Source organism: Notolepis coatsorum (genome assembly GCF_963971535.1).
Source record: "Notolepis coatsorum genome assembly, chromosome: 6".
NCBI classification, from domain to species: Eukaryota; Metazoa; Chordata; class Actinopteri; order Aulopiformes; family Paralepididae; genus Notolepis; species Notolepis coatsorum.
In genome coordinates this window covers 620,044-633,423 of record NC_140170.1, presented here as the reverse complement: position 1 = coordinate 633,423, position 13,380 = coordinate 620,044, and the positions used below count along the sequence as shown (strand labels likewise).

Genomic DNA, 13,380 nt, shown 5'->3' with positions numbered 1-13,380 from the left:
CAACGGAAATATTAAAGTTACACGTTGACCTATAATTCCGCCAAAGGATAATAAAAAAACCCAACTAATGCTATGTTAAACCTATGTCGGCTCACGGTCGTGCTTTCATGTGAAATGTACCCATTCTGCAAACTGTTCATAAATACTTCAATGTTTTCTCATGTCAATAAAACCCTTTGAATTGAATTGTGTGTGACAAGACAGCGTTCTTTGAAATAAAATAATGTACAATTAAAATTCAGTTAAAATATTTTTTTTTTATTTTGAAACCAAGAAATAAGTAGCTTAAGTACAACATCAATTATCCTACAGTGCAACAAAAATAAGAACATATTAAGGTGGAGATGAAAATGAAAAATGCAGTATGTTGAAAAATACAATACTGATAATAGCGTGTGATCTCAAAAAACACATGGCGACAAAAAAACTAAACTAAAAATTAAAGAGCTATACAAAACAAAAACATTTAAGCTATAATAATAGTATAGGCTAAAGCATCAATTCAAATAAACAAGAAATTAAATGTGGAAAAAAAGCATGACATTGAATTTAAGTGGCAGTATTTGTGCACAGTTTTTTTTTTTTTTTTTTTGTTATTATTATTTTTTAGTCATTTTAGTCACACTTGACTGTTTGCGTTGAGGAAAACCAGTTGACTGACTTTGTCTCCCTTCAGCCGATTTCTTCGCTCAGAAACCAACTGCCCAGTTTTGCTGAAGATCCTCTCTGAAGGAACCGATGTCGCCACGATGCAAAGTTTGGTCTTCATCACTTTGCAAAGTCTGGGATACAGGTGAGAACGGTCCTTCCACCATCCGAGTGGGTCACCATCAAGGGCCAGTGGAGCCTCCTGCAGGAAGGTACGGATCTCAACTGTGGCATCCGATGCTGTGTTCTGAGTGTGGAAACCCGCAGCATTAATGTCCTGCAGCTCTCCCAGCAACGATGTCCAACCGGCTGAACTTGTGCTCTCCTTTCTGGACTGTGTAGAGTTGTCTCCCAGTCCAGCACGGTCTGCAGCCTGAGCCTGCTGATCGGGGAATGTCATCTTTGATGCTTCGTCGGAGATGTGGCGAAAAGCCATATCACCAGCCGCTTCCATCCGCACAAAGCCACCCTTCCTGACCCTGGGGTCCAATGCTGATGCAGCGGCAAGTGTGCGCGTGTTGCATTCGATCTTCTCAAACAGTCTGGCCATCTCCGAGTGCATCCTGTCCACCATTGTCCTCAAAACGTCACCGAGGTGGTCTGGATGGTCTGGAAGGGGAGGGTTTTGCCTGCCTGCAATTTTTGCGACGGTTCTCTGCAGGCGTCTTGCCACAACGATCACCATTGAGGCTGTAACATATCTGAGAGAAAAATAAAGAAAAAACATTAGGCTCATTATCTCAATAATAATAATAATATGTTTGTAATAATAATAATGGAAATGGAGTGAAAAGTATGCATGTGAAATCGCAGTATTAGCACATGACCATTCAATAAGAACATTAAAAAATACATACCGTTCAGCACTAAGCATGACTGTGGCTTTTTCAAAGGGTTCCAAAAGGTCACAGGCTGCTTTCACGTCGGCCCACTCCTGGGGCTCCAGCATCGGAGGCAGTGACTTGCAGCGACTTGCAGTCGCAGAGGCACTCAGCATGGCCATGGCAATGATGACAGATACTTTGGTCTCCAGAATCCGGGACAACATGTAGTATGTGGAATTCCACCGAGTAGGACAGTCTTGCTTGAGACGTAGTTCTGTGTGTCCCAACATCTTTTGTGCTTCCTTCAGTTGATTTGCTGCAATGGAGCTTTTGTGCATGTACTCAGCAATGGCCTTGACCTTGAGCACTGTTGGTTTAATCACAGCAATGCTATTATTCACAATGAGGTTCAAAGTGTGAGCAAAGCAGGGCAAATAGCTCCACGGTGTCCAGTCCTCGATGGCTTTCTTGATGTTTGCAGCATTGTCGGAAACACAGGCAACAACTTTCTCCTTAATGTTCCACTCGTTTGCAATGCGCAACAGTTCATTTCCCAGGTTCTCAGCTGTGTGTCTCTCTGTCATCTCAAAACACTCCAACAGGTAGGAGACATTCTTAAATTTCTCATCGATGAAGTGACACGTAACTGCCATAAATGACATGGTTGTTCTGGAGGTCCAACAGTCTGTAGTTAGACACACTGCTTCAGCTTTGTCCACAAGGTCTTGAACTGTGGCTTTTCTCCTCCGGTACAGGTCAGGAATGATCTTCTTTGACATCGTTTTCCGGCTGGGCAGGGTGTAGCCGGGATTCAAATACTTTGTATAACGACGAAATGCCTTGTCTTCACAAAGTGTAAATGGTCTGAAACCAGATGCAATGACTTCTGCCATAAAATCGTCACCCTTTCTCTGCGCCACTTCATCGAAAGGCCTTGCCACAAAGTTTGTGAGATTTGTTTGAGAGGCTTTCGGGAGTTTCGGCTTCTTAACTGTACCGACTGCAGCCAGTGTAGCAGCAGCTGCAGCAGGCCTGGCAGTGGCACCATCAACCTCCATGCTGACTGGAGGCGAAGAGGCACTCTCGCTAAATCTTTCCTCAGTTTCCTGGATGTGTTCTTGCCTTCTTGCTTCCGCCAGTTTAAGGACACACAGATGCACCAGTTTTAGATGCCTGGTAAGGTTAGTTGTAGACCCATTCTTGAATGAAAGGCTCTTCTTGCACAGAATGCATGTTGCATGGCCTGGTGCTGCTCCTTCCTTGAAGTGAACCCAGACAGAACTCCTCTTTCTGTTCGATAGACTCATGTTGGAATTACAAAATCAAGTTCCTTCTTGCAACAGTAACACACAGTAAGTGAAGTGGTGGACACTGGGCTCAGTATTTATTGAGTTTACTGTAAAGGGTCCAAACGATCGGCAATTCATTACCACATGCATTGTGCATGTACTGAATAGTGCACTGATCACTGATGCCAGGGCCATTTGGAATGGAATGTCTGGGTCTGGGACATTTGGAATGGAATGTCTGTCAATAGGCTGTGTTTTTGTGGCAAATAAATTAGTTTTGATTTAGAATCATGAAAAACCCCTAGTTTGACTGTAACCTGTAAAACAGATGTTAAACTAAAACCAAAACACAATCAAACATAATAATTTAAAGTTACAAAGTGTATTTACTGTACTCCTCCTTAAGTTATTGCCAAACACTGTACTGTCATGCTGATTGATTGATTTGATTGAAGTATTTATTAACAGTTTGCAGAATTCCAGTACATTCCAAGCACAACTCAATACAAAAAAAACTGTACAACTGTGAGTGGACGACCAATAAAGCATTATACTTGTTTACAAGAGCGTCCGACTTGTTCAATACTTTCACAGACGCTATAGATAGAAATAAAAAACAAAACAATGAACTAAAAACATACAATAAATATCCATTTTTAAAGATACAAAATGAGAACTTGTAGGCTAATAGGCAAAAGCCCATACACAAATGCAATACACATTAAGGCAACAGCTGTAATTGAGATTTGAGTTTCTTTTTAAAAATCGATTTACTAAAAGTGTAGAGATAACTAGGTAGGTTGTGTACAGTGTTCAGTGTGTGTGTGTCCCCTACCCAACCCCCCCCCCCACCTCCAATGTACAGCCCCCACCCACCCACCCACCCAACCCACTTTTGTATCACAAACAGTACTGTATTTGCAAATCTGGTATGTCATAAATGTATAGATGCAATGCCAGTTTAAATCATCTAGATAGTATCTGTGAAATGTTAGATAACACAGCTAAAACACAGCTAATAGTGAAATATATTTCATGGGAGACCTGAATATCAATGCCTTCAATGAGAAATGCCCCATGTGGAACAAGATTGCATTAGCTGCCAACATGTGTAATATGACTCAGGTAAGGACCCCCACCCCCTACCCACCCCCCCCCCCCCCACCCACATCCAATGTACAGCCCCCCCCCACCTACCCAACCTCCTCCAATGTACAGTTTCTACGTCAAATGTATATACACTCTTTTCTGGACACTTTTTGTATCACAAACAGTACTGTATTTGCAAATCTGGTATGTCATAAATGTATAGATGTAGCAGTACTGTCTATCTGTATGTCATGTATGTCATATATGTTATGATGAATTGAAAATGGGGGACCCTGATGTAAACAAGACGAAAGTCTTTCTCTGGTCTGCATCCCCTTAACAATTGTATGTATTGAGCTGTACTGTACTGTACCCATTCTGCAATCTGTTAATAAACTTTTCAATCAATCAATCAAACCAGAGAATTATTATGGGCTAGACGGTAAACACATGAGTTCGACGATATCCGTTGAGTTCAGGACTTCATTAAGCATACCATTTGATGGAGAAGCAAGGTGGAATGCTTGTATCAAGGTGATGCTCCCAGTTAGCATACCAAGTGATCAATTGCATATTTGCATCTTGTTACGTTAGTCATAGCCTATTCTTCATAGGCTACTGTTGTTTCACGCTCACAACACTGAATCGGCTCTTATGAACGAGTCGCTCATGACCGACACATCACTAATTCAAACATAGACTGCTGGTTGACTTGAACACCTCTGTGGCAGAACACATTATCTACTGGACCAAAAAAACATCTGGAACAAAACGTGCTTCTTGAAACGGCGATTAGACTGTGGACACCACAACATCTGTAAGTACAATTATTTATTAGATTGTTTTCATGGCATTGTAGAGCCTCTCTTATTTTCTATGTTTCGAGGAAAACTAGTCTAAACATGTCTGAATATCTGTTGTTTATTTGTCTTCATTATATGTACGTTTATATACAATGACAGATACCACCACAATGACATATTGCACGCAACTGCCCAGTATTTTACCTAACGTTGACCAGTTTTTAATAACAATCTTGTAGCAGATTCACTTTTAAAAGTCTAATCTGTAATGTTGTAAACAGCTACCTCTAGGCAAAAGAGCCCTGCTTGGTACTGCACTTTTCCCAGATGAGTGCGTTAGAATGAATGGGAGTTGAACGGGTTGTTATTGTCTGGCCACACCTCAGGCTCTGCCAAGAGAGGTCTGGATAAACACAAGAGAGTCCTTTCTTAGCACACATCCTAGTTGCTCATTCTAGCTCTGGCTAGTTATAAGAACAATGTAAATTCAATGGGGTCAAGTTCCTGTCTGTATACAGGCTGATTTAAGATCACATATATCTACTTTGGGTACACTCTGGAATATATCTCAGTTGTCTTCAGTCCGCTTGTATCTAAAGTAGCTTGACCCCAGTGACATGAGGAACAAGAACAAAATAACTCACTATACTGTTTCAACATAATCATTGATAAGTAAGAAATAAGGCGTGGGTTCTGTGGACATATATCAGAATACAGGACATTGGAGATGGGAGGCATATTAGAGGTAGATGACTAATTCCACTGTATTGGTCACCCTAACTACCCCCATTCAGCCTTAGTACCCTAATTGTTCCCTGCTATGTACATGTTTATAGGGTACTTCAGTCTCATCATATTGACTTTTCAATTGCAAATCTATCGTGAGGTGGACGTGGCCACTGTATCTCACTTGCTATTCAAAACCGTATTACCTATGACTGGCCCATTGGCTCTGGTATTTCCATTGTCACTGTATAGTTTCATGTGTAAATTGTTTGTGGGTAGGCAGGGAGGGGCACTGGGGTGCAGAGTCATTAAAATGTTAATGTTTTGAAATATATTGTGAATTACATTAACCAATATAAAATAAATCATGTCAACATTTGATGTTTTGAAAATCTTGAAATCACAACTGTAAAACAATATCCTGACAAATGTTTTTCTAATCCAAGAATCACAGTTTCAGTCACCAGCTAACTGGTGGCCAATAATACAATGTTGATTCTTGTTTACGACGTTAAACTTGAGCACTAGTCTCTTTGATTTCATTTTCATTCTGAGACTCAATGTTTAACAAACACCATGGAATAAATAAAATCAATATATTTCCTAAAGACAATGAAATGTCCCATTGAGGATTATGTCTGATTCGGAACCTGAAATTTAGCAAATTCATTCTATTTTCAAAAATAATAATTTAAACAAATTGGGTTAAATGATAACTCAGTATTTTATAAGAGAGAGAGAGTTAAAGTACAAATTAATTGATTAAAGTACAACATGTACAAATACAAAAATATATATGCAAGTGCAAAAACTGCACAGATACATTATTGATTGTACAAAGTGTTGTCTTCCAAGATGATTAGAGGATGAAATATCAGTTTGATGGAGGAGGTGTCTATTGTTCTTCTGATTGGCCAATCAGTTCCAAGCAGCTAAATGCTCAACTATTGTCTCCTGTATAAGAACAGGGCTGTTTTCCAGACTGAAGTACTCATTCAACCATAGAGACTGGATAGACTGCTGGTTGACTTGAACGCTTCTCTGTGGCAGAACACATTATCTACTGGACCAAAAAAACATCTGGAACAAAACGTGCTTCTTGAAACGGCGATTAGACTGTGGACACCACAACATCTGTAAGTACAATTATTTATTAGATTGTTTTCATGGCATTGTAGAGCCTCTCTTATTGTCTATGTTTCGAGGAAAACTAGTCTAAACATGTCTGAATATCTGTTGTTTATTTGTCTTCATTATATGTACGTTTATATACAATGACAGATACCACCACAATGACATATTGCACGGAACTGCTCAATATTTTACCTAACGTTGACCAGTTTTTAATAACAATCTTGTAGCAGATTCACTTTTAAAAGTCTAATCTGTAATGTTGTAAACAGCTACCTCTAGGCAAAATAGCCCTGCTTGGTACTGCACTTTTCCCAGATGAGTGGGTTAGAGTTGAACGGGTTGTTATTGTCTGGCCACACCTTAGGCTCTGCCAAGAGAGGTCTGGATAAACACCAGAGAGTCCTTTCTTAGCACAAATCCTAGTTGCTCATTCTAGCTCTGGCTAGTTAGCCAAAGAACAATGTAAATTCAATGGGGTCAAGTTCCTGTCTGTATACAGGCTGATTTAAGATCACATACATCTACTTTGGGTACACTCTGGAATATATCTCAGTTGTCTTCAGTCCGCTTGTATCTAAAGTAGCTTGACCCCAGTGACATGAGGAACAAGAACAAAATAACTCACTATACTGTTTCAACATAATCATTGATAAGTAAGAAATAAGGCGTGGGTTCTGTGGATATATATCAGAATACAGGACATTGGAGATGGGAGGCATATTAGAGGTAGATGACTAATTCTACTGTATTGGTCACCCTAACTACCCCCATTCAGCCTTAGTACCCTAATTGTTCCCTGCTATGTACATGTTTATAGGGTACTTCAGTCTCATCATATTGACTTTTCAATTGCAAATCTATCATGAGGTGGATGTGGCCACTGTATCTCACTTGCTATTCAAAACCGTATTACCTATGACTGGGCCATTGGCTCTGGTATTTCCATTGTCACTGTATAGTTGCATGTGTGAATTGTTTGTGGGTAGGCAGGGAGGGGCACTGTGGTGCAGTCATTAAAATGTTAATGTTTTGAAATATATTGTGAATTACATTAACCAATATAAAATACATCATGTCAACATTTGATGTTTTGAAAATCTTGAAATCACAACTGTAAAACAATATCCTGACAAATGTTTTTCTAATCCAAGAATCACAGTTTCAGTCACCAGCTAACTGGTGGCCAATAATACAATGTTGATTCTTGTTTCCGACGTTAAACTTGAGCACTAGTCTCTTTGATTTCATTTTCATTCTGAGACTCAATGTTTAACAAACACCATGGAATAAATAAAATCAATATATTTCCTAAAGACAATGAAATGTCCCATTGAGGATTATGTCTGATTCGGAACCTGAAATTTAGCAAATGCATTCTATTTTCAAAAAAAATTATTTAAACAAATTGGGTTAAATGATAACTCAGTATTTTATAAGAGAGAGAGAGTTAAAGTACAAATTAATTTATTAAAGTACAACATGTACAAATACAAAAATATATATGCAAGTTCAAAAACTGCACAGATACATTATTGATTGTACAAAGTGTTGTCTTCCAAGATGAGTAGAGGATGAAATATCAGTTTGATGGAGGAGGTGTCTATTGTTTTTCTGATTGGCCAATCAGTTCCAATCAGCTAAATGCTCAACTATTGTCTCCTGTATAAGAACAGGGCTATTTTCCAGACTGAAGTACTCATTCAACCATAGAGACTGGATAGACTCCTGGTTGACTTGAACGCTTCTCTGTGGCAGAACACATTATCTACTGGACCAAAAAAACATCTGGAACAAAACGTGCTTCTTGAAACGGCGATTAGACTGTGGACACCACAACATCTGTAAGTACAATTATTTATTAGATTGTTTTCATGGCATTGTAGAGCCTCTCTTATTGTCTATGTTTCGAGGAAAACTAGTCTAAACATGTCTGAATATCTGTTGTTTATTTGTCTTCATTATATGTACGTTTATATACAATGACAGATACCACCACAATGACATATTGCACGCAACTGCCCATATTTTACCTAACGTTGACCAGTTTTTAATAACAATCTTGTAGCAGATTCACTTTTAAAAGTCTAATCTGTAATGTTGTAAACAGCTACCTCTAGGCAAAAGAGCCCTGCTTGGTACTGCACTTTTCCCAGATGAGTGGGTTAGAATTGAATGGGAGTTGAACGGGTTGTTATTGTCTGGCCACACCTTAGGCTCTGCCAAGAGAGGTCTGGAGAAACACCAGAGAGTCCTTTCTTAGCACACATCCTAGTTGCTCATTCTAGCTCTGGCTAGTTAGCCAAAGAACAATGTAAATTCAATGGGGTCAAGTTCCTGTCTGTATACAGGCTGACTTACATCTACTTTGGGTACACTCTGGAATATATCTCAGTTGTCTTCAGTCCGCTTGTATCTAAAGTAGCTTGACCCCAGTGACATGAGGAACAAGAACAAAATAACTCACTATACTGTTTCAACATAATCATTGATAAGTAAGAAATAAGGCGTGGGTTCTGTGGATATATATCAGAATACAGGACATTGGAGATGGGAGGCATACATTTACATTTACATTTAGTCATTTAGCTGACGCTTTTATCCAAAGCGACTTACAAGTTCTGTACGACAAGCCATCAGGAAGGGCACAACTCTATCAGCTGAGCAACAATGTTCATCAAAGTGTTGAGTGCTACAGTGTAGGTTAGTTTATTAGGACAAGTGCATGACAGTACGGTTAGTTAGGGTTAGGGTTTTTTTTTTTTTTTTTTTTTTTTTTTTAATTCAGATAATGGTTGAAGAAGTGCGTCTTTAGTCGACGGCATATTAGAGGTAGATGACTAATTCTACTGTATTGGTCACCCTAACTACCCCCATTCAGCCTTAGTACCCTAATTGTTCCCTGCTATGTACATGTTTATAGGGTACTTCAGTCTCATCATATTGACTTTTCAATTGCAAATCTATCATGAGGTGGATGTGGCCACTGTATCTCACTTGCTATTCAAAACCGTATTACCTATGACTGGCCCATTGGCTCTGGTATTTCCATTGTCACTGTATAGTTGCATGTGTGAATTGTTTGTGGGTAGGCAGGGAGGGGCACTGTGGTGCAGTCATTAAAATGTTAATGTTTTGAAATATATTGTGAATACAGTAACCAATATAAAATACATCATGTCAACATTTGATGTTTTGAAAATCTTGAAATCACAACTGTAAAACAATAACCTGACAAATGTTTTTCTAATCCAAGAATCACAGTTTCAGTCACCAGCTAACTGGTGGCCAATAATACAATGTTGATTCTTGTTTCCGACGTTAAACTTGAGCACTAGTCTCTTTGATTTCATTTTCATTCTGAGACTCAATGTTTAACAAACACCATGGAATAAATAAAATCAATATATTTCCTAAAGACAATGAAATGTCCCATTGAGGATTATGTCTGATTCGGAACCTGAAATTTAGCAAATGCATTCTATTTTAAAAAAAAATTATTTAAACAAATTGGGTTAAATGATAACTCAGTATTTTATAAGAGAGAGAGAGTTAAAGTACAAATTAATTTATTAAAGTACAACATGTACAAATACAAAAATATATATGCAAGTGCAAAAACTGCACAGATACATTATTGATTGTACAAAGTGTTGTCTTCCAAGATGAGTAGAGGATGAAATATCAGTTTGATGGAGGAGGTGTCTATTGTTTTTTCTGATTGGCCAATCAGTTCCAATCAGCTAAATGCTCAGCTATTGTCTCCTGTATAAGAACAGGGCTGTTTTCCAGACTGAAGTACTCATTCAACCATAGAGACTGGATAGACTCCTGGTTGACTTGAACGCTTCTCTGTGGCAGAACACATTATCTACTGGACAAAAAAAACATCTGGAACAAAACGTGCTTCTTGAAACGGCGATTAGACTGTGGACACCACAACATCTGTAAGTACAATTATTTATTAGATTATTTTCATGGCATTGTAGAGCCTCTCTTATTTTCTATGTTTCGAGGAAAACTAGTCTAAACATGTCTGAATATCTGTTGTTTATTTGTCTTCATTATATGTACGTTTATATACAATGACAGATACCACCACAATGACATATTGCACGCAACTGCCCATATTTTACCTAACGTTGACCAGTTTTTAATAACAATCTTGTAGCAGATTCACTTTTAAAAGTCTAATCTGTAATGTTGTAAACAGCTACCTCTAGGCAAAAGAGCCCTGCTTGGTACTGCACTTTTCCCAGATGAGTGGGTTAGAATTGAATGGGAGTTGAAGGGGTTGTTATTGTCTGGCCACACCTCAGGCTCTGCCAAGAGAGGTCTGGATAAACACCAGAGAGTCCTTTCTTAGCACACATCCTAGTTGCTCATTCTAGCTCTGGCTAGTTAGCCAAAAAACAATGTAAATTCAATGGGGTCAAGTTCCTGTCTGTATACAGGCTGACTTAAGATCACATACATCTACTTTGGGTACACTCTGGAATATATCTCAGTTGTCTTCAGTCCGCTTGTATCTAAAGTAGCTTGACCCCATTGACACGAGGAACAAGAACGAAATAACTCACTATACTGTTTCAACATAATCATTGATAAGTAAGAAATAAGGCGTGGGTTCTGTGGATATATATCAGAATACAGGACATTGGAGATGGGAGGCATATTAGAGGTAGATGACTAATTCTACTATATTGGTCACCCTAACTACCCCCATTCAGCCTTAGTACCCTAATTGTTCCCTGCTATGTACATGTTTATAGGGTACTTCAGTCTCATCATATTGACTTTTCAATTGCAAATCTATCATGAGGTGGATGTGGCCACTGTATCTCACTTGCTATTCAAAACCGTATTACCTATGACTGGCCCATTGGCTCTGGTATTTCCATTGTCACTGTATAGTTGCATGTGTGAATTGTTTGTGGGTAGGCAGGGAGGGGCACTGTGGTGCAGTCATTAAAATGTTAATGTTTTGAAATATATTGTGAATACAGTAACCAATATAAAATACATCATGTCAACATTTGATGTTTTGAAAATCTTGAAATCACAACTGTAAAACAATAACCTGACAAATGTTTTTCTAATCCAAGAATCACAGTTTCAGTCACCAGCTAACTGGTGGCCAATAATACAATGTTGATTCTTGTTTCCGACGTTAAACTTGAGCACTAGTCTCTTTGATTTCATTTTCATTCTGAGACTCAATGTTTAACAAACACCATGGAATAAATAAAATCAATATATTTCCTAAAGACAATGAAATGTCCCATTGAGGATTATGTCTGATTCGGAACCTGAAATTTAGCAAATGCATTCTATTTTCAAAAAAAATAATTTAAACAAATTGGGTTAAATGATAACTCAGTATTTTATAAGAGAGAGAGAGTTAAAGTACAAATTAATTTATTAAAGTACAACATGTACAAATACAAAAATATATATGCAAGTGCAAAAACTGCACAGATACATTATTGATTGTACAAAGTGTTGTCTTCCAAGATGAGTAGAGGATGAAATATCAGTTTGATGGAGGAGGTGTCTATTGTTTTTCTGATTGGCCAATCAGTTCCAATCAGCTAAATGCTCAACTATTGTCTCCTGTATAAGAACAGGGCTATTTTCCAGACTGAAGTACTCATTCAACCATAGAGACTGGATAGACTCCTGGTTGACTTGAACGCTTCTCTGTGGCAGAACACATTATCTACTGGACCAAAAAAACATCTGGAACAAAACGTGCTTCTTGAAACGGCGATTAGACTGTGGACACCACAACATCTGTAAGTACAATTATTTATTAGATTGTTTTCATGGCATTGTAGAGCCTCTCTTATTGTCTATGTTTCGAGGAAAACTAGTCTAAACATGTCTGAATATCTGTTGTTTATTTGTCTTCATTATATGTACGTTTATATACAATGACAGATACCACCACAATGACATATTGCATGCAACTGCCCATATTTTACCTAACGTTGACCAGTTTTTAATAACAATCTTGTAGCAGATTCACTTTTAAAAGTCTAATCTGTAATGTTGTAAACAGCTACCTCTAGGCAAAAGAGCCCTGCTTGGTACTGCACTTTTCCCAGATGAGTGGGTTAGAATTGAATGGGAGTTGAACGGGTTGTTATTGTCTGGCCACACCTTAGGCTCTGCCAAGAGAGGTCTGGATAAACACCAGAGAGTCCTTTCTTAGCACACATCCTAGTTGCTCATTCTAGCTCTGGCTAGTTAGCCAAAGAACAATGTAAATTCAATGGGGTCAAGTTCCTGTCTGTATACAGGCTGACTTACATCTACTTTGGGTACACTCTGGAATATATCTCAGTTGTCTTCAGTCCGCTTGTATCTAAAGTAGCTTGACCCCAGTGACATGAGGAACAAGAACAAAATAACTCACTATACTGTTTCAACATAATCATTGATAAGTAAGAAATAAGGCGTGGGTTCTGTGGATATATATCAGAATACAGGACATTGGAGATGGGAGGCATATTAGAGGTAGATGACTAATTCTACTGTATTGGTCACCCTAACTACCCCCATTCAGCCTTAGTACCCTAATTGTTCCCTGCTATGTACATGTTTATAGGGTACTTCAGTCTCATCATATTGACTTTTCAATTGCAAATCTATCGTGAGGTGGATGTGGCCACTGTATCTCACTTGCTATTCAAAACCGTATTACCTATGACTGGGCCATTGGCTCTGGTATTTCCATTGTCACTGTATAGTTGCATGTGTGAATTGTTTGTGGGTAGGCAGGGAGGGGCACTGTGGTGCAGTCATTAAAATGTTAATGTTTTGAAATATATTGTGAATACAGTAACCAATATAAAATACATCATGTCA

The 13,380-nt window shown here is 38.5% G+C and overlaps 1 protein-coding gene across 1 annotated transcript; it reads right to left on the bottom strand.

The window, feature by feature from the left end:
• Positions 1–619: 619 nt before the first annotated feature.
• LOC311230733 (E3 SUMO-protein ligase ZBED1-like) lies at positions 620–2,251 on the bottom strand (the record flags this gene model as incomplete). The annotated part of the gene is made up of 2 exons (XM_084317092.1): positions 620–1,349; positions 1,506–2,251. The coding sequence occupies 2 exons, from the start codon at positions 2,249–2,251 to the stop codon at positions 620–622; spliced, it is 1,476 nt and encodes a 491-aa protein (XP_084173218.1).
• Between the last annotated feature and the right edge of the window lie 11,129 nt (positions 2,252–13,380).